Below are 23,188 nucleotides of genomic sequence, written 5' to 3'. Positions count from 1 at the left end.
AGTGGGTGCGAGAGTACATGTGAACAGGCGAAGTTTTAACGGCTGCAGCAAATTGAGAAGTTTTTCTTTTTTACTGACTTAAATTGGAATATTAATTTAATTTTTAGAGTTGCTTTATATTCCTAGTAACAATACTTTAGTTTAAATTGAATTTAGATAGTTTTTTAGGTTATTACTTGGCATCGTTAAGGGTATCAAATCCAAGTGTGGACAGGTTTTGCAGCTCCCACAAACGAAAAGTTTTTAATTATACTTAGCCACTTTATTGACTTAATTGTAAGATTAAATTATTTTCTATAAGTAGCTTATAGACCTAGTGAAGCTCCGTGGTTTATTCTGAATTTAGATAGCATGATTTGGAAAGTAAATAATACCTCGTGTTTGTAGATTAACCATTCGTAACTTGCTGCCATTGTTATAAGATACGTGTGCTAGCGTAAGGTTTAACGGAAAACTAGATAGCAAGTACAGTAGTATCAATTAATCAGTAAAATTTATTAATCTTATTAAATTTCACTGTAAATCGAATTGTACTTTTTTAACTAAATAAATATAGCTACCTAGTTATTATAAACGTAACATCATAAATTAATACATATAAGTTGACTGGGGATAAGAAAGTCATATAACGTAACTTATAATATTATTATATTATATTATAATATTCGATACTGAAATACATATATATATATATATATAGTGTTATAACTGCATTGGGATATAGATTTAGGGTTATATTTTGTATTGGAATTTTATTGAACTTGAATAGAAATCATGACCCAGACCAGAACAGCAAAGCAAAATGCTCAAACTAGCAGAAGTGCTGTGGCTCAGGGAAGAACTAAGGGGGACAGTTGTCCTCTGAATTAAAGTCTATCGAAATACACTGCTTGTTTGATGTTTGTGGATCAATCAGGACAGGGACATGATATTGTGATGTGGAATGTCTTTGTGTGTGCAAGATGTAAGGAGTGCAAGGAAATGAGGCACCATCTCGGCATTGTTATGGGCTTATATGAGAGCTTGAAGGACAGGGTGAATGCCCTCAAAGGATTTAAATTGAGTGGCCCATCAAGCTCTCAGCTGCCCACATCAATGCCAGAGCTTGCACTTGAATATTACGCAGCACAGCAGCAACCCCCAAGGCAGAATGCGTGATTCCCAAATGAACTAGTTGTTGTAGGTGACTCTATTGTCAGGGATGTTGGGTTTTTTTTTAGGAGCATTAGCAACTAAGGCCATATTGCTCCGGTGTGGTGGTCATTCCCTGACCTTCCCACGTCCTCCGTATTTGGTATTGACGGGCTTGAACCCCTGTCTAATCAAGAAGCGTGTGCTACGCACTGCTGCTCCTTCCCACCTGGCTACGGAGGCACCTCTATTGTCAGGGAAACGGGGAACATATTGTGCAAAAAGGATAGATGGAACAGGATCAGGGTATGTCTCCCAGGGGCAAAGGTTAATGAGGTTGTAGGGCAGATATCATCCATTAAGGGCCAAAGGGTGATATTGTTGTACACGTTCGCACTAATGATATTAAGAGTAGGAGACCGGCAGAATTACTTAACAAGTATAAGACAATGCTGAAAAAAAAAGCTGTGAGTTAGGGTTGAATTTGAAGTGTCTGCAAATCTGCCCAGACACGATAGGAGGGAATATATGATGAAAGCCTTGTCAATCAATTTGGCCCTGGAGAGATTGTGCAAGGCTCAAGGGGTAGAATTTTTCTCAGCCTGGTCTGTGCTTGTTAACAGGAGAGACTGCTTCTACAGGGATGGGATACACTTAAATAGAAAGGGTGCAAGAATATTTGCTGAAGCTATCGAGGCAGAGTTAGGTGGGTCAGAAAACTGCTAGCTTGGGGGGGGATACAAAGACTAATAGACTAACAGTAGTCGCTAGCAGAGGTAAAAGTGATCCTTGCACTACTTCTATTTAAATGCAATTGAGCAGCAGCCTGGAAAGTAAGGCAATGGAAATTCCTGGACTGCTGGAAGTCATAATGGAACAAGTAAATACATGGGCTGTGTTAGGGTAGTAGTAGTAGTGGTGGCATGTGATGCAAGAAAGCAAGTGTATGAGCTTATGCAGCATCAGCTAAAAAAAAAAAAAAAAAAAAAAAAAAACACACCATTCCCTCCAAATGGCTGTCCAGTTCCTCCTTAAATTTATTGAACCTGTCAACTTCCATGACAGATGGAAGTTTGTTCCAGCAATTAACCACCCGCTGGCTAAAGGCAAATTTCCACACATCTATTCTACATCTGTCTTTTCTTAATTTGAATTTATGGCCCCTCAGGTTCGTAATCTGAACAAGTGGAAGGATCCCATCAGAATTCAACATGCTCAACCCATTCAAGGCCTTGTACCCCTCAATCAGATCACCGCGCAGGTGCTTAGTCTCCAGCCACTGCAATTTGCAGAACTTAAGCCTCTCTTGGTAAGAGGATCCCTTCATTCCCCTCACCAATCTTGTTGCCCTTCTCTGTACATGCTCAAGTAAATCTACATCCTTCCTAAAATGAGGCCTCCAGACCTGTATGTAGTACTCAAGGCGTGGCCTGACCATTGCCTTATACAGAGGGACAATCACCTCCTTCTCCCTGCTAGCAAAATTCCTATATATCATTGACAAAACCCCATAACCTGCCATGGCAGCCTGTCTGCACTGCTCAGAAAACTTCATATCTGACTGCACAATTACTCCCAGGTCTTTTTCATTTTCTACCACATTAAGTGTAGTACCACACAGTTGGTACGTTTCTCTGGGGTTACTTCTACCCATATGCAGTACTTTGCATTTGTCAAGGTTAAACTTCAGTTGCCACTTCTTAGCCCATCTGCCCAAATTATCTAGGGTAACTAAGAGTAGAAACAGGTGCATGTATACTTCCATGTACACCAATGCTAAGAGTATAGTTAATAAATTCGATGAGCTTGAAGTGCTAGTCAAGACATCAAAGGCAGATATTGTTGGGATATCAGAGACAAGGTGTCACATAGACATAAGAAGTGCAGAACAGTAATTTGGGGAGTACAATGTGTACAGAAAGGATAGACAGGACAGGAAGGGAGGAGAGGTTATGCTGTTAGTTAAGAAACACATAAAATCCAAGGAAGTGAAGCCAATCGACATCGCTGGACAGTGCAGTGTCGAGTCTGTTTGGTGGAACATAAGCACTGGGAAAGGAAAAATGAGACTAGGTGTGTTTTATACGCCTGATGAATCTGATGAGTATAATGAGCAATTGTGCAGAGAAACAGAGTGGGCCAGTAAATCAGAGTGTCTTATAATGTGGGATTTTAATTTCCCAGAGATTGACTGGAATTTGTGGGTCGGTCACTCACACACTAGCAAGGCTTTTGTGAATTTATTGGATGATTGTTTTCTACAGCGGCATGTTTGGGAGGCAACTAGAGGGAGTAATACTCTTGATCTGATTATCAGTAGTGATTCTTCATGCATCAAGAATCTGCAGATAAAGGAACCACTAGGTGGCAGTGATCACAGTGTGCTGAAGAGGGATTTACTCAAAGTGGTAACTACCATCAAGGGTAAAGGGAAGGGTTTTTGCTTTCGTAAAGGTGACTACGGTGGTCCGAGACAGTATTTAAATTCAATACAGTGGAATCAACTGATGTTACCAACAGCAAATTCAAAATGGGAAGCATTCAAAGAATTAATCTTAGAAGCCACTAGGCTTTTCATACCGACAAAGAAATATTGTTCAACATTTAGGCCTAAATGGTTGTCAGATGAACTAATTAGACATGTGACAGAGACGAAAAATGCATGGGATACATATAAATTAACATGTGACACAGAAGCCGGTCTGTGACATAGATATAAGCTGGTCTGTAAATAAGTTACAAAGGCGGTTAGGCAGGCAAAGGCAGATTATGAGAAATCTTTAGCAAAGAATGCAAAGAAAAACAGCAAAGAGTTCTTTACTTATGTAAACTCTAGAAGGAAGGGGATGAATCAGATTGGTCCATTTGATATCGATGGTTCAATTGTTGATGATCCTGCTTAGGTAGCTAACAAACTAAATGAATATTTTGCATCGACATTCACACATGAGGAGTTATTCAGGGAGGGGAATGCCAGATATGTATTCAACTCTGGCAGTAAGCTAGATAATCTTGTAATAACTGAGAGTAAAGTGGAGGATAAATTGTTGAAGATAAACACAAGAAAGGCAACCTGGGGTGGATGGAATCTATCCAGTTATATTAAATTAGGCGGCAAAGGAAGTAAGCAAATCCTTAGCCATAATTATGAGAGCTTCGCTGGACTCAGGGGAGGTACCCATGGACTGGAGATGTGCAAATGTGACCCCAATCCACAAAGGAGGATCAAAGGGAGACACAGATAATTACAGACCTGTTAGTTTAACTTCTGTTCCAGGGAAATTAATGGAGGCACTGGTTAAAGAAGCATTGCAGGATCATCTAGACAAGACTTCAATTATAGCTCAGCCACAGCATGGGTTTGTTAAGGGAAAGTCTTGCCTGACTAATTTGATTGGATACTATGATATAGTCACAAAGGAACTGAATGCAAAGAATAACTCTGATATCATATATTTGGATATGAAAAAACCTTTGATACTGTTGCACATGGAAGACTGCTGCACAAATTGGTGCAGTGTAGCACTGGAGGCAAATTGCTGCTATGGATAAAGGGATGGTTGAGTGGGGGAAGACAGAGAGTGGTAATCAATGGACACTGCTCATCGTGGACTAATATTATTAGTGGAGTCCCTCAGGGTTCAGTGTTGGTGCATTGTTGTTTTCTGTATTTATAAATGACACTGATGATGGTATATCAGGCTTAATGTCCAAGTTTGCAGACGATACAAAGGTTTGCAGGGTTGTTAATGACATTAATGACAGTACACTGCTGCAACAGGATCTAGAAAAGTTGAGCAGATGGGCTGAGAGGTGGCAAATGAAGTTTAACATTGACAAATATAAAGTACTACATATGGGAAGCAGTAATCCCAGAGTAACATATCAACTCTGTGGTACTACACTGACAGTGTAGAGAATGAAAAGTACCTGGGGTAATTCTGCAGGCAGATATGAAGTTTTCTGAGCAGTGCAGACGGTCTCCAAGAGTCTTGTCAATGTTATACAGGAATTTTTCTAGCAGGGATAAGGAGGCGATTATCCCCTTGTATAAGGCAATGGTCAGGCCACACCTTGAGTACTGTATACAGGTCTGGAGGCCTCATTTCAAGATGGATGTAGAGCTGCTGGAACGAGTACAGAGAAGGGCAACAAGATTAGTGAATGGAACAAAGGGTTGCTCTTACAAAGGCTTAAGTTTTGGAAATTACAGTGTCTGAGGACTAGGCACCTATGAGGTGATCTGATTGAGGTGTATAAAGCTTTGAATTGTTTAAGCATGCTCAATGCTGATAGGATTCTTCCTTGTGCTCAGAATAATCATCTGAGAGGGCATAAATTCAAATTGAGGAAAGACATTTGTAGGATAGATGTGCGGCAGTTTGCCTTTAGCCAACAGGTAGTTGATTTGTGGAACAGACTTCCATTCTTTGTTGTGGAAGTTGATAGCCTAAATAAATTTAAGGCTGAGCTGGACAGGTATTTGGAAAGAATGGAGGGGTGCTATAGGAGGTTTTTTTTTTTTTTTTTTCCTGGCTGATGCTGCATAAGTTGGTTTCTCGCATAATATGCCTCAATTAATACTATTAGTAGCAAATTGGGCTTCAAGCGATAAGCGGAATCATGGAAGGTGCGTAACGACTTGAGAAAACTGAATAAACAACGCTGGTTTGCAATTAATACCTTTGAAAGATTGGACGAAGTACTATGAAGGAATTTTAAAAGAGGACCGGGAAGAGTTCAAGATGATGGAGGATTTTTGTGTGGAAGACTCAGGCTTGAAAACTTCTGTTAGGGAAGTGGAACTCTTACTAAAGGAGGGAAGAAATGGCAAATCACCTGGACCTGGAAGAGTCTGTATGGAACTTCTGAAACACGGAGGAAGAGGAATGGCTGTTTTTATACAAAAACTGTTAAATGGTATACTGAGAGGAGAAGAAATACCGAAAGAAATGACAACAGGGCATATTACATCAATTTATAAGAAGGGCAATTGGAAAAGCTGTTCAAATTACAGAGGAATATGCATCCTGAACCCACTGTTAAAGATTCTTGGAAAATGAATCTTTAAAAATGCCATTCGAGGCATCAGAAGAACAAAGTGGTTTTTCAGCAAGGTAACATATAGACATATCTCAACAGTACGACAGATCCTTAAAAAATGCCAATAGAAAGAAAAAGAAATCTTTAGAATTTTCATTGACCTTCAAAAGGCATATGACAGTGCTTCAAGAATTCTTATGGGAAGCTCTGAAAGAGGCAAATATTGGTGGACAATTGATTAACACTATTAAGACAATTTACAGGAATAACTGGAGCAGAATTAAAGTGGGATCAGCTTTGTCATCTGAATTCCACACTTCAAAACGCTTCTTACAAAGCTGTTGCATGTCACCAGCACCTTTTAAAATTTATATCGACATCTGCCTAAGATCCTGGTCAAAAAAATGCAATAAAACGGGATTGCCAATCAATAAGAACATCTATATTCACAATTTACTTTTTGCAGACAATCAGGTGGTGATAGTACAAGACTTAGAAGATGCGGCCTATGCATGTCGTAAATTGTTTGAGGAATATAAACGATGGGGTCTAAAAATCAATTTTAGTAAGACAAGTCGATAAATTCAAATATTTGGGATCAATCTTACAAAGTGATGGATCATCCCAAGCAGAGATCAATAAGAGAATTTCAGGTGGCAGAAAGGTTATCGGAATGTTATATTCTGTTCTAATGAGCAGAAATATTCTAAATAAAACAAATAAACTTATATTTAAAACGATTGTACAAAGTCTTCGATTGTATGGAGCGGAAACCTGGATGTTGAACAGGCGAGGAAAAAACAAATTGCTCTACACAGAAATGGATTTTTGGAGATGCTCAGCAAGAACTTCTAGAAGAGACAGAAAATGAAACGAAGACATAAGAGAGAAAATGGAAGTGAAAAAGAATAGTATTGACACTATCAAAGAAAAGCATTTAACATGGGTATGGACATATAAAGCGGATGCAAGAAACCTGATATCCAAAGGCTATCCTGGAAGAAGGAGAAGAGGAAGACCTAGGAGGACATGGATGGATGGAGTACAGGAGTGCATGACAGCCTGAGGTTTAACTGACCAAGACATCTTGAACTGCACTTTATGGCAAGAAAAAATTCCTGCCAAAAAATAACTTGAAGGCTGAGGAAACCCATTGTAAATGGAAACACTCCTTTAAACAGACCTATTAACTGCACCTGGCACACATAAACCTTTGTATCCTTTGCTGCTGCTTTGTGCGTTCAGGTGCATTTGTCATATCATCTTTATTTTTAATCTCTCCGTTGCCACTTTTTAACCCAATATACACCGATGAGGCAAAACATTGTGACCACCTACCTAATATGATGTTGGTCCTCCATGTGCAGCAAAAACAGCTCGTACCAGGCGAGGCATGGATGCTACAAGATTTCTAAATGTGTCTTGTGGTATCTGGTACAAATACATAACCAGCAGATCCTTTAACTCCTGTAAGGTTGAGATGCCACAGGTCGGAGTTGCTGTTCTGAAACAAACTACAGATGCTCGATGGGATTGATGTCTGGGGAATTTGAAGGCCAGGCACCATCTGGGAGAGCCTTCGCTCACCTCGAGCATCAATGATCCAACACCTTGCCGACGGTTCATGGGTTCCCCCTCCTCGGACCACTTTCAGTAGGTACTATCCACGGCTGACTGTGGGCATCCCACCAGCTGTGCCATTTCAGATATGCTCTGTCCCAGTCGTCTGGCCATTACAATATGGCCTTTGTCAAACTCATTTAAGTCCGCTGCCTTTCCCACCTGAAGAACAAGAGTAGCACTGATTAACGGAGTTCAGTATCAGGTGTTTTTTATACCATGCCCTGATCCACGCATGCACCGTAGTTCACTTGCAGTTGCTTAGATTTGCATAACGACTCACTGGTCATAATGTTTTGGCTCATCGGTGTATTCATTTCATATATATATAATCTCATATCACCATTATTATTATAATTATTATATTTACATCCTAATGATGCGAATATAACTAGTTGATGAGTGAATGAAATTATTGTGAAATTATTCATAGTATTTTCAAATAGGGCTTCAAAAATGTGTACAGATGGAGACTAGGCACCTGCAAGGTGATCTGATTGAGGTGTTTAAATGGATTAAGCAAGCTCAATGCTGATGGCATTCTCCCTCTGATCAGACTACATACATGAGGGGGTCATAAAATTCAAACTGAGGAAGGATGACTGATTGTCCCATCCATTGTTATGGAAGTGGGTAATTTGAATAAATTCAAAGAAGAACTAGATAAATTATTTAAGGGAATGAACAGGTGATATGGCAAGGTTTTTTTTTTTTTTTAATAAGCTTGCTTTGCTTCCTTGCATAATACAAGGTGTAGCTAAAATGAAATGAGAATTGCTGCTTACCAAAGCCTTACTACTGCACATGTCAACAACATTCATATCATGCTGTAGCTTGTTTTTTCCTATACAGATCAGTTTTTGTTTTATTGCAATCGGCTAAGTTTTGATTGAACTCTGCCTCTTGAAGTGAATCAGTGTTTTAATCCTTTGGTGGAAATTTGAATGATCATAATTTTTTAGAGCAAAGAATTGTTATTAAATTTTTAGTGGAAAAACTGTAAAAATGGTGCAGAAACATTGGAGATATTACAGAAAGTGTACAGTGATGAAACCATGAGTCAACCACATGTATATGAATGGCACAAATGGTTCAGAGAGGGATGGGAAGATCATCAACTCGAATGACAGATGAGAATGTTGAAAAAATTCGAGATCATGTACCAACACTCCATGTACGTTGGCATTCGAGGTGAGCGGACGCGCTTAGACAGGGCTCCTCAGTTAAGTGGTTTACTTTTGGATAGTGCTTTTAAATATTTGATTTATTTAAATATTGTTGGATTATTTTGTTATAGGTTTTCCTGTAACTGTTTGATTTTAATAATATTATAGATATAATTTTTTAAAGTTACTTTCATTGATATTTATTTAATTTTATAATGGTTGTTACGAGATCTGCCTTAAACACGTCACAGGGTATCGTGAGTCACACGGAAATAGCAGATGGCGATTTACGGGTGAGTCATGATTTAATCCGTTGTGGAACCTGTGGAATGTTTTCCAAGGTCGACCTGGTGACTAATCCTACCTCACCTGGGGATTCTTTTCTTTGTGATCGATGTAAGGAGTGCACCGATCTTAAATTACAATTTGGTGCACTGATGGAACAATTTGAGTCCCTGAAAAAACGAGTGCTTGCCCTCGAAAATAATGCTTCTGGGAGCTCGTCAGGGACTCAAAACTCCAGCAATCTACCAAGTGATGCACACCCGATTCGAGCCTCAAAACAGAAAAACCAAGTGCAAACTACCCTGGTTAGAAAGGACATTGTTTTATTAGGAGACTCCATTGTCAGGGAAACGGGGAATATTTTTTGTAATAAAGATAGGTGGAGCAGAACCAGGGTATGTCTGCCAGGAGCAACTATTGATGATGTCACCAACAGACTGTCAGATTTTAAAGGGGGTAAAGAAAATATTATTATTCATGTGGGGACAAACGATATTAAACGTACACGATCTGACGATTTGTTGGAAAAATACAGGACCATGCTGAGGAAATGTCGCGAGCTAGGCCATAATGTCTATGTGTCTGCAATTCTGCCCAGACACGATAGGAGGGATTATATGTTAAGAGCCTTGTGGATTAACTCAAGACTTGAAGGAATCTGCAAGGCTTTAGGGGGTAAATTTCTATCAGCATGCCCACACTTGTAGGTAGAAGGAATTTGTTTTGTAGAGACGGGATACACTTAAACAAAGGTGGTGCAAAAGTTTTTGCCAGTATTATTGAGGATACCTTAAAGGCTCAGGGAAACTGCTAGTTAGGGGGGATGTGGGTAATACTGACACGCGTTTATCTGATAATATTGGTCAATGTAACTCTTGCACATACCTTAAGAGTTCTTATCTGTTACCCCAACTGGACGTATTATCTAGATGTTCTGGGGGCAAAGACGTTTCACGTGAGCAGGTAGTTAATATCAGGGAAGAGAGCCTAAAAAACTTCAAGGGTTGTGTTAGGGTTGTTAAATATACAAGAACAGTAAATCTTAATTGTTTATACAGTAACGTTAGAAGTGTCGTCAATAAAATGAGCGAATTCGAACTGCTGGTTAAAACAAGTAACGCGGACATAATAGGGCTTACAGAGACGTGGTGCCACCCGGAAATTGGGGATGATGAGTTTCAGTACAGCTTGTATAATGTATTTAGGAAGGATAGAGTAGATAGAAGAGGTGGTGGGGTAATGCTTCTTATCAGAAGCAGCCTGAGTGCGACGATAGCTTTCCCGGATTCAGACGTTTCACATGCTAGTATAGAGTCTGTATGGTGTGAGATAGTTGGAAACAAAGGTACAATGCGAGTAGGAGTAATCTATAGACCAGGTGATTGTGAAGACTATGACAAAAGCCTCTACATGCAAATGGAATGGGCAAGTAAGCGTCAATGCCTTATTATGGGTGATTTCAATTTGCCTCTAATTGATTGGAGTAAATGGGAAGGAAACTCGACATGGGGAACAAAATTTTTAAATCAACTAGATGACTGTTATTTGTATCAACATGTCAGGGAAAGTACTAGAGAAAAGAATATCCTAGACCTCATCATCACACATGAATCAGATGACATAACAGGGCTGACAGTAGAGGAACCAGTAGCAGGAAGTGATCACGGAGTTCTACGGTGGATGATGACGAGAGAGGTAGCAGAAGTAAAAGGCAAAGGAATGGGTTTTAATTTCAGAAAAGGAAATTACGATGCCTTAAGGTACTAGATGGCCTCTATTAACTGGGTAGATATCGCGCAGAGAATGAATACAATTGAACTGTGGTACGCTTTTAAAACATTAATCACAGATGCTTTGAATGCGTATATACCATTAAAAAAATACTCCACGAGAAGGGTTCCAAGTTGGATGAATAGTGAAGTTGCCGCATTACTTGAGCAAAAAAAGGTGGCATGGAAACGTTACAGAGCAATAAAAAGTACTGAAGCCTATAACAGCTACAAGGTGATGTGTAATAGAGCCACAGAAAAGGTTCGACAGGCAAGGGCAGTTTATGAGAAATCACTAGCAAACAGAGCAAAGAGGGGGGATAAAGAATTCTTCACATATATAAATGCCAAGAAGAGCAGGACAAACCAGATCGGACCTTTACGTAAGGGAAAGGGGATAGTAATAAATACACCAGCTGCCGTTGCAGATGAACTCAACAGTTATTTTGCATCGATATTTACAAATGAAAAGCCTTTTGTGGCAAAGGGAAATTGTGGGAGCGAAGTTAAAAAATATGTAATTAATGATATTGAAATTTCGCAAGATTATTTAATGAAAAAATTTTCAAGCCTACAGACTAGTAAGGCTCCTGGAGTTGATGGAATATACCCTATAATCTTGAGAGAGGCGGCAAGCGAGTGCATTGAACCACTGAGGCTGGTTATGCGAGCATCACTAGACTCTGGGGAGATTCCCTTGGATTGGAAAAGTGCAAATGTATCTCCCATACATAAGGGTGGCTCTAAAAGTGAAGTGGGAAATTATCGACCTGTCAGTCTGACTTCAGTAGTAGGGAAAATCATGGAGGCATTGATCAAGGGTGGAATTCAGGATCATTTGGATCGAATTGAAATTCTCAAGGATACTCAGCATGGTTTTGTAAAGGGAAAATCATGTTTAACAAATCTGGTTCGCTATTTCGAAAGGGTCACTCACGAGCTGGATTTAGGGAATAATTTCGACATTGTTTATTTAGATTTCAGCAAAGCTTTTGACTCAGTCCCACATGAGCGGTTGCTTTATAAGCTGGAACAGGTTGGAATCACTGGGAAAATCCTTAGATGGATAGAAGGATGGCTTCAGGGCAGGAGGCAGAGGGTTGTGATAAATGGCTATTCCTCAGATTGGGTTGATGTAAGAAGTGGGGTTCCCCAAGGATCAGTATTAGGACCACTGTTGTTTTTAATTTTCATAAACGACATTGATGAAGGGATAGAGGGCGTGATGTCTAAATTTGTAGATGATGTTAAAATTGGTAGAGTAGTTAATGATCACTGCAGCTGAGCTTCTTCAGAGAGACCTAGATAGACTTCAAGAATGGTCAGGAAAATGGCAGCTGTGCTTTAATCCAACAAAGTGTAAGGTATTACACCTGGGAAACAGTAATCCCAAAATAACTTATTCACTTGGTGGAGTTCAACTAAACCCAGTACTGGAGGAAAGGGACTTGGGTGTTACGATACGGTCAGACATGAAATTCTCTGAGCATTGTAAACAGGTTGCAAGGAAGGCCCATGGTGTCCTATCGATGATCTATCGAACTTTTGCAAGTAGAGATAGGGACGTGATAATCCCATTATATAAGGCCTATGTTAGACCACACTTGGAATACTGTGTTCAAGTATGGAGACCGCACCTAAAGAAAGACATCGAGCTTCTTGAAAGGGTGCAAAGAAGGGTAACTCGCCTGGTGAGATCGGCAAAAGGGCGTCCTTATGAAGAAAGACTTCGAATATGTGGGTTGCAGAGTTTGGAAACTAGACACCTTAGAGGAGATTTGATTGAGGTGTTTAAGGCTCTGAGAGGCATCAGTAAAATGAATGAGGACAAAATTTTCAAGATTATAAATGATGCTAGAACTAGGGGACATAAATTCAAGTTACGGGGGGGAAATGTTTAGATTGGACTGCAGGAAGTTTTATTTTAGCCAGCGAGTTATAAATTACTGGAATAAGTTGCCTTCATGGGTAGTAGAGGCCGACAGTTTGGGGAAATTCAAAGGTCATCTGGATAGTACTTTCGGGTAAGGGAAGCGCATAGGATGATAGGATTAATTTCCTTTTTATTTAATTTTTAATTTCATTTTATTATTTTTATTTATTTATTAATTATTATTATTATTTATTTATTTAATTTTTGTTTTTATCATTGTTTTGTTCGGATTTTTTTTTTTTTTTTTTTCTGGCTGGTGCAGCATAAGCCATAGGCTTTCTTGCACCATACGGCCGTTACTAATACTAATACACTATCAGATGAGCATTTGACTGATCACAGAACAGTTACATAAAACAGTAACAATAATTTTGACAGAGTGGTTGGGCATGAGAAAAGCGTGCATGCAAAGGGTTGTGTCCTGATAAACAATCAGAAGCAGAAATATGTGGAAACTTGTAGTGCATATTTGGAAAAAACCATGAAACTCCCGACTTTTTGGATTCAGTGATTAACAGGAGATGAACTTGAGAAAAGTGTGCATGCAAATGGTTATGCGTGTCCTGAAGACGTTTTGAAAAAATTTTAAAGATACTGCCCAATTTATGGCTAGACAAATGGTTTTTGCACCATGATAATGTGCCATATCATTCCTCTGTCGCAGCGAGAGAGTTTTTTTTTTAATGAAAACCAAGATCACAACATTGGAGCACCTGCCTTATTTGCAAGATCTGGTGCCATTCGACTCTTTTCTGTTTCCAAAAATTAAAATCCATCTTGAAGGAAAACGATTTGAGGACTTAGCAGACATTTAGAAGAACACAAAACAGTAATTTAAGGCAGCATTTCCCAAGGACTTCCACTGCTGTTCAAGAAATGTTTAGAAAACAAGAATAGTGCTGCACAGATGTGGCTGGGGAGGCTGAGGAGGATAAACATAGAAATTGTATTTCTATGTTTATACTTTATGTTTATCTTTTTACTTTTTTTGTTTATTTTTTATTTTTTTTGTTTATACTTTGTTTTTCGTTTATCTTCATCTTGTTAAAAATTTTTTTTCTAACTTAAAACCATTTACAAGTTGACAGGTTAAGAAGAATGGTAATTAAAATTCAAATGTCTTGTTAAATGTATCTAATATGCACTTGACAATGAAACAATAGTAACACATACCACTAAAAATAATATCAGTATTGCTATATATATTTATACCATTTACATTTAAAATGGTAAATAAACAGTGATTTTTTTCATTTACAAGTACAATTTTCTTGTATTATTATGGTTTATAATTTAAACTCACCAAGGAAATCTTCAATCTTTTTTCCTTCTTTGACTCCCAGAAGAGATAATGCATAAATCACCTCAGCCACTGCAATAATTGAGCCATGTCTTGTATATAAATCTATTCCTGTAGTTAAAGGAATAAGTCGTGGAAGGACAGTTTTGATCACATAATCGGGATCAGTAGGTGTAAGGTTATGCAATGCTTTAGCTGCCAACTCTCGAATAACTACATCCCAGTGGTTAACTTTCAGGTCAACTAGATGGTCTATTAGTGGAAGAGTATATTCTGGAAACTGTGCAATATACACACTAAAAAATAAATAGTAAAATGTCAAAAATTTGATTTCATAATTATGAAATTAGTTCTTCAAGTTATGTGATCAATGCATTTCTAGAAATTGTGACATAATACAAAAATGCATATCCTGGAAATTATATTCTCATAAAAAATAATGTAATAAAGCTGGGTTGTGGTCTGGATCATAATAATAGAATTTTTAGCATTTCTAATCAGAATGTGATTTCAATTACACAGAAAATCATTAATATCTATTATGTACATACCATTCTTTATTAAAGTGAGTAATAATTAAAGCCTGGAGTTTAGTCACTAAAAAGCCATTAAAAAAAAAACAAGCAAATTGGCAAACTACTACAGGCATCCAGTTCTGACATCAGAGCCTCCCTCACTCTAAGACAGCCAGCATGCTTGGCAGCTAAGAGGAGATAGTCCTTGAACAACTCTCTGGCCATCAATTAAAGTGTTTCACCTGGAGACACAATCTGTTTGTCTCTGGACTTTGTTGCTGCTGCACTTTCAATGACAAAAAAAAAAGTTAAATTAAAAACTGGTGGAGGAAAGGCACAATCATCTCTGTTGACCATAAAAAAAGACCTGTATCTAATAGTCTCTTGACAGTATGGCTGCTAGGCCAGCATATAGGATAATGTCAATGACACAAAAAGAAATTTTGCCCATGGAGCTAAAGGGATAATTAATCTACTCCACATATTTCAAGAAACTTATCAGTTTTCTTGACAGATTATAAAGGAGGGCACAAAATATCTTTATTTCCACATGAATAGTTGAAGAGTAAAGATACATTTTACAGGAAGAGACTCCAGTTTTGCAAAATATAAAATTTGGAAACTAAATATCTGCACAAGGATCTGAATGAGGTGTTTAAGGCCTTAAAAGGTTGAGAAACTTAATGATCAGCTATGTTTTGCCTTTATAGGGAAATATAAACAATGAACATTTATTCAAATAAAGGAAAGATAATTGTAGACTGGATATAAGAAAACTTGCCTTTAATCAAAGAGTAACCAAGTACTGAAACAGGTTATCTTATATTAGTAGAAACAGACAACTTCTGTAGATTTAACAATAGATTAGATAAATTTGGAATAGGTAAATAAATTATAAAACTTAGGAGGCATTTTATTTCATATTTATTATATTTATTTATTTTTTAACTGGCAGATACCACATTAGCTTTGCATCATTTTCCTATGACGCCCAGGACTGCTGGGAGTCATAGTGGAACAAGTAAATACATGGGCTAAATTAGGGTAACTAAGAGCAGAAACAGGTGCATGTATACTTGCATATACACCAATGCTAGCAATGTAGTTAATAAATTTAATGAGCTTGAAGTGCTGGTTAAGACATCAAGGGCAGATATTGTTGGGATATCAGAGACATGGTGTCACACAGACAATAAGCAGTGCAGAATTGGAATTTGGGGAGAACAATGTATAAAGAAAAGATAGACAGGACAGGAATGGAGGAGGAGTTATGCTGTTAGTTAAGAAACACATAAAATCTAAGTGGATCCAATTGATGTTGGGGGACAATGCAATATTCAGTCTGTTTGGTGTGACATAAGCACTGGGAAAGGAAAAATGAGAGGAGGGATGTGTTATAGGCCTAATTAATCTGATGAGTAGAATGAGCAATTGTGCAGAGAAAGAGTGGACTAGTAAATCAGAGTGTCTTATAAAGGAGGATTTTAATTTTCAAGATATTGACTGGTATTTGTGGGTTGCTGTAGAAAACAATTATCCAATAAATCCAATCATCCAAAAACAATCATCCAATAAATCCACAAAAGCCTTGCTTTTGTGGATTTATTGGATGATTGTTTTCTAAGCAGCATTTTTGGGAGGCAACTAGAGGGAATAATACTCTTGATCTGATTATCAGTAGTGATTCTTCATGCATTAAGAATCTGCAGATAAAGGAACCACTAGGTGGCAGTGATCACAGTGTGCTGAAGTGGGAATTAACTCAAAGAGGTAACTACCATCTGGGGGAAAAGGGAAGGGTTTTTGCTTTTGTAAAGGTGACTACGGTGGTCCGAGACAGTATTTAAATTCTATACGGTGGGATCAACTGATGATGTTACCAACAGCAAATTCAAAATGGGAAGCATTCAAAGAATTAATCTTGGAAGCTACTAGACTTTTCATACCAATAAGAAATATTGTTCAAGATTTAGGCCTAAATGGATGTCAGAGGAACTAATTAGACATGTGGCAGAGAATAAAAATGCATGGGATACATATAAATTAACAGGTGACACTGAAGCCTGTGACAGACATAAGCTGATCTGTAACCAAGTCACAAAAGAGGTTAGGCAGGCAAAGGCGGATTACAAGAAATATTTGGCAAAGGATGCAAAGAAAAACAGCAAAGAGTTCTTTACTTATGTAAATTCTAGAAGGTAGGGGATGAATCGGATTGGTCCACTTGATATTGATGGTTCAACTGTTGATGATCCTGCTCAAGTAGCTAACAAACTAAATGAATATTTTGCATCTACATTCACACATGAGGAGTTATCAGGGAGGGGAATGGCAGAGGTGTATTAAACTCTGGCATATCAAGCTAGATAACCTTGTAATAACTGAGAGTAAAGTGCAGGAGAAATTGTTGAAGATAAACATAAGGTACCTGGGGTGGATGGAATCTATCCAGTCATATTAAAGGAGGCAGCAAAGGAAGTAAGCAAAATCTTAGCCATAATTATGAGAGCTTTCTTGGACTCAGTGGAGGTACCTCTGGACTTGAGATGTGCAAATGTGACACTAATCCACAAAGAAGGATCAAAGGGAGACAGGTAATTACTGACCTGTTAGTTTAACATCCGTTTCAGGGAAATTAATGGAGACACTGGTTAAAAGAGCATTGCAGGATCATCTAGACAAGACTTCAGTTATAGTTTTGACACAGCATGGGTTTATTAAGGGGAAGTCTTGTCTGACCAATTTGATTGGATACTATGATGTAATCACAAAGGAACAGGATGCGAAGAATAATTTTGATATCATATATTTGGATCTTAGAAAGGCTTTTGATACTGTTGCACATGGAAGACTGCTGCTATGGATAAAGGGATGGTTGAGCGGGAGAAGACAGAGTGGTAATCAATGGACATTGCTCTTCGTGGACTAATGTTATTAGTGGAGTCCCCCAGGGTTCAGTGTTGGGTCCATTGTTTTCTGTATTCATTAATCATATTGATGATGGTCACCAGGGTGACACTAATGACTGTACATTGCTGCTACAGGATCTAGAAAAGTTGAGCAGATGGGCTGAGAGGTGACAACTGAAAGTTAACATTGACAAATGTAAAGTACTGCATAGGGTAAGCAGTAATCCCAGGGTAACGTATCAACTGTGTGGTACCACACTGACAGTGGTAGAGAGTGAAAAGAACCTGGGGGTAATTGTGTAGGCAGATATGAAGTTTTTTGAGCAGTGCAGATTGTCTGCAAGAGTAGCTCATATTGTCTTGTCAATGATATACAGGAATTTTTCTAGCAGGGATAAGGAGGTGATTATTTCCTTGTATAAGGTCTGGAGGCCTCATTTTACAGAAAAGGGCAACAAGATTAGTGAATGGAACAAAGGGTTGCTCTTACGAAGAAAGGCTTGAGTTTTGCAAGTTACAGTGTCTGGAGACTAGGCACCTTGCAGATGCCTAGTCTCTAGACAAAGCTTTAAATGGTTTGAGCTTGCTCAATGCTGATGGGATTTTTCCTCTTGCTCAGAATAAGGTCTGGAGGCTTCATTTTAGGAAGGATGTAGAGTTGCTAGAACGAGTACAAAGAAGGGCAACAAGATTGGTGAGGGGAACATAGGGATGCTCTTACCAAGAAAGGCTTAAGCTCTGCAAATTGGAACACCTGCGAGGTGATCTGATTGAGGTGTATAAGACCTTGAATGGGTTGAGCAAGCTGAATGTTGATGGGATTCTTCCTCTTGCTCAGACTAAGAACCTGAGGGGGCACAGTTTCAAACTGAGGAAAGATAGTTGTAGAATATATGTGCGAAAATTTGCCTTTAGCCAGCAGGTAGTTGATTGATGGAACAGGCTTCCATGTTTTGTTGTGTAAGTTAATAGCCTAAAAAAATTTAAGACTGAACTGGACAAGCATTTGGAACGAATGGAGTGATGAAACGGGAGGTTTTTTTTTTTTTCTGGCTGATGCTGCATAAGCTTCCTTTCTTGCATCGTATGCCTCTATTAATGCTAATGATAGCCTGAGAGGGAATAAATTCAAATTGAGAAAAGACAGTTGTAAGATAGATGTGTGGAAGTTTGCCTTTAGTAAGTGGGTGGTTGATTGCTGGAACAAACTTCCATCTGTCATTGTAGAAGTTGATAGCTAAACGGATTCAAGGCAGAACTAGACAAACATTTGAAGCGACTGGATGGGTGAAATGAGAAGGGTGAGTGTGTGTTTTTTTTTTTGACTGATGCTATATAAGCTTGCTTTCTTGCATCATGTGCCCTTGCTAATGCTAATTTTTATGCGGATACCAATGCTATAAAACATCCTAGTTGCAAATCAATTACAAATTTGCAATAAATTGAAACGCACTATGAATTCTAAAAAATGTTCTGAAAGACACAAATTTGTGTATATGCAAAAGTGCATAACTTGAAATATCTGTACTGTATGTTTTTGCTATCTAGAAAATATCATGATTTTCTAAATACATAGTCATGAGTTTATTTGGTACTAAAAAAAAAATGATTAGATTTATTATTAAATCTAATGCTTTCCAAGCTCTTTAATAGTAAACCATTTAATATCTATGAAAGTAATAATTTTGTAGAAATCTTCCTAATAATATAAACAGAAAAGAAAGTTGTAGAGGTTTCATGTTTCTTATTTGAGGATATGAGTATACTATTATGTAGGTACATGTTTAAATGTTATATACATAATATCTGCAAAGTATAAATGCTAGTGTTGAGTGTACTCATATCCTGCATATTGTAATGGTAATGCATCTGTTACAGTGCTTCACTTTGAGTTCTTAAAAATGACTGATTCATTAAAGAAAATTTACCATGGTAAGCATTGATTTCAAAATAATACACAGTAATTTGAAAATCGCTGCATTTCAAATCACTTCAATTCAAGACTTTCAAATTTATTTGAATCACTCATAAAAATATATAGTTTTCTTTGCATACAGCTACCTGTTTAATCTTTGTATATAGCTATCTCTAAAATTAAAAGAAGAATATCTTGTTAGAACATAACAAAGCATTCTTCCTTCAAGACATAATAATAAGCAGTGATGTCTCCTGCTGTACCAAAAACAGCAGCCCAAATTATTTCTTTAGTATGATGAGCAGTCATCAAATACCATAACGTTCATATTAAAAAAAAAAACAAACGAAAAAAAAAAAAGGTTGCTGCTTCATTTGCCCGTCCCTTGTAATATTTGTCCAAACACTACCCACTTACACAACATCAGGTAAAAGTAGTTTATTCCAACAATTTAGTTGAAAGTAAATTTCCAACATATGTGCTTCAATCATCCATTTCTAATTTAAATTTATGTCCCCCATGCATCTTTGTCATCTAAGAAAGTGTCTCTGCAATAAGGCCTCTGAGGTTGGGATTATTCATACCACCAATTTTAAACACACACACCAACCGTTTATGAACCTGGTATTTAAGGATGTGTCGTTTAAGTCTCACTATTACTGAGGAAGGAGGAAGACACCTCCGAAAGCTCTAGTAGTGTTTTTATCGTCTTTTTTATCGCTTTTATATTTATATTTTAATGCATTTTAACTTTTTTACTTTTGTTATAGTTTAGTTTTTTGTAAATAATTAAAAGTTTTTTGCAAATATTATTTTACAGTCTTTTCTATCATTTTATTTATTTTTATTTCACTATTCAATCAGTCATAAACGGTTGGTGTGTGTGTTTAAAATTGGTGATAAGAAAGTGTCATGACGTCACAGACGTGGTTCTGTAAAGCTTGTAGATAAGAAGCTAATGATACTATAAAAATCCTGTTCATTGTAACATGACTTGTTTTGATTTAAGTGAAATAGTTAATCTGACCATAATGTACTCAACGTACATTTAATGCAATAGTTAACTGTGCTTCAATTTAAGTGCAATAATTAATCAATTCAACGTTTAATTTTTATATCAATTCAACGTTTAATTTACATACTTACAATCAGTGGCTGTAAGTGACGAGCCTATTGTTAAAATATTCACAGAAGCTGTGAATATTTTAACAATAGGCTCACAATTTTTCTGAATTTCTACCGAGTAAATTTGATTGGTCACGGAAGTGACGCAATCTGCGGCTTCCACTAGAGGTGCTTCCCACGCTTGCACTACTAGTAGTGTGATTAGAGTGCATGACGCATTTTTCATGACCAGTATGATATCTCGAGTCAGGGCCGGATTTAGGGGGGGTAGACAGATGCGGCTTATTACCCCTTAACCATGTGTATAAGTGAATGTGTAAAACGTCCCTAGGTCTATCTAAAAAAAAAAAAAAAAAAAAACCTTTAAAACCTGGTCATCATTGCAACAGGACAAATATTTGTCAACAATTTCTTTTTTCGTCTCGCATTTTTGTTACATTCCATTGTTAGGATCCCCTAACAGCTGCGTATGTTGCTTCAACTACAAAATTTGGTACATCAATCAGTGCTATTTTACAGAGATATTTAATTTTACAGAGATATGTTCCACTTGCAAGTATACATCTCTTACTTTAGTTATCATAAATCCATTGTATCTTGTCTTCCAGAAATTATGAAAATCTGTGAATGATCAACAAAATGTTTACAATAAAAAAGCTCTTTTATTTCGTAATCGATAAATACAAATCAAAATACCTAAAAGAAACATGAAGGATGTTTCGCATAAACCATCTACTGTGTGTGCTTGCCACACGTGCAACTTTTTTATTCATATATTTTTTAACAACTAGAGAAATATGATGGATACATTTATTTCATGATAAAATTTTAATATTGCGAATAAAAAATAACATGAAATATTTCCCATATCAAAAATAATATAAAAACTATCACAGAGCATTCCACAATATAAAAACAAATATTACTTAAAAAATAAACTTTCAAAAAAAAGTACACAAAAAAATCACAATTACATTAAAAAAAATTATTTCACAAATATTCAAGAAAAGTTTATTCTAAAAATTTCCATATAGAATGTACTTTATTAATATTTGTTGTTGATCTTCTGGTTTGCTCAATAGCTGAGCAATGATTACAGAGGAATGATTTGATGTAACGATCCGGATCAAATTGAAGCAATGGTTTTCCATTCAGATGTCATCATAATCTGCAAGGTGTTTAATTGTCACAATATTATTCATTATGCTGAAAGCTCATTCAGCTTCAGCACTGCTAATCGCAATGGTTTCAAATATATTTTCTGGCTTTATTAATTGAAAAGGTAATTTCACTCGATTTTAAAGATAAACTGTCATCGAAAAAAATCTCTAAAATCATTAATCTTTATTTCATATTTTATCAGAAAACTTAAATTTCTTATTCAGTTTTCACCGTCTTGCCTCCGAGACAAAAGTTCTTTCACATTTCACAATTTCAGGTAGCATATGTTTAAAATCACTCTGTTGCATTAATAACTTATCCTTTAAGGATAAAACAATGCATTTAATAACTTGTCACGAGGTAATTTTTTTACTTTCGATTTTGATTCCTTCAAATTCTTTCCACTTCAACATGTTCTCAATTTTATCTTCATAATTTCCTTCGGAATTTTTTAAATTAGCAATAGCATTGATAGTTGTAATAATTAATTTATATGCTTTTGCCATTGTAATTCTGTAAAGCTTCTGAAAGGTAAGAGAGCTCCTGCAGAATGTCAATCATTAGAAATTCCAAATTTAAAAGTTGATTTAATAATCCAGAATATTTCACTTCTGATTCAAAATGTTTGTACAAAGCGGGATAATTCCTCCAACCCACCATTGCCATCTGCAAGCTACAAGCTGCTCATCGTGGCCTGAACAGACGACCGATCTTTACAGTTTTCACACCAAGTTCTTTAACAATCATCCTTAATTTGCACTAGTTTTTTGGAGATTGGTGATAGTTTTTTTTAAAATTATTGCTCATATGCCATTATATTTTAGAACATTTTCTACACAGTGAAAGGCTCGACAAAGTTTCAAAATCTGCCAACATTTCATCTTCGTAAAGTTTATATAATATCTTAGTTGCCTCGATCCCCCTCCCCCCTCTGCTTTGCTACTCTCACTAGTTCTTTGAATACGGTGCAAAATGTTGGAATCACATGGATATTCAGCTACTGTGACCATTAAACATAGACAGGAGAAATTTACTGGAAGGCATGGATCACTCACTTCTCCAAAAAACATATGCCCGTTTGTCGGAGTAAAGGGGAACCACAGCACAGGTTGACCAGAGCTATAATGCGTGTCGAGAATCTTCTTAATCCTCTGACTGGCTGTGGAAAGCATATTGACTACTGCGACTTCTCGGTATGTGACTGCATAGGTTTTACGGACACCACTAACATTGTGAAATGGTAATCCCTTTCACCCTTAATTTGCACTTTCTAATTACCTAAATTGCATAAAGGCCAGAGGTGAGAACAATGCATA

The 23,188-nt window shown here is 37.2% G+C and overlaps 1 protein-coding gene across 1 annotated transcript in view; it reads right to left on the bottom strand.

Moving 5' to 3' along the window:
* Tbcd (tubulin folding cofactor D) overlaps positions 1-23,188 on the bottom strand; it is a 256,208-nt gene that overhangs the window by 98,253 nt on the left and 134,767 nt on the right. The window contains exon 9 of the mRNA XM_090389645.1: positions 14,251-14,543. Coding sequence (XP_090245771.1) covers positions 14,251-14,543 — 293 coding nt within the window. The remainder of the gene's footprint in view (positions 1-14,250; positions 14,544-23,188) is intronic.

Source organism: Mastigoproctus giganteus, chromosome 2 (genome assembly GCF_048544385.1).
Source record: "Mastigoproctus giganteus isolate SK-2022 chromosome 2, ASM4854438v1, whole genome shotgun sequence".
NCBI lineage: Eukaryota > Metazoa > Arthropoda > Arachnida > Uropygi > Thelyphonidae > Mastigoproctus > Mastigoproctus giganteus.
The sequence above is the reverse complement of the archived record's forward strand: the minus strand, read 5'-3'. Positions and strand labels throughout refer to the sequence as shown.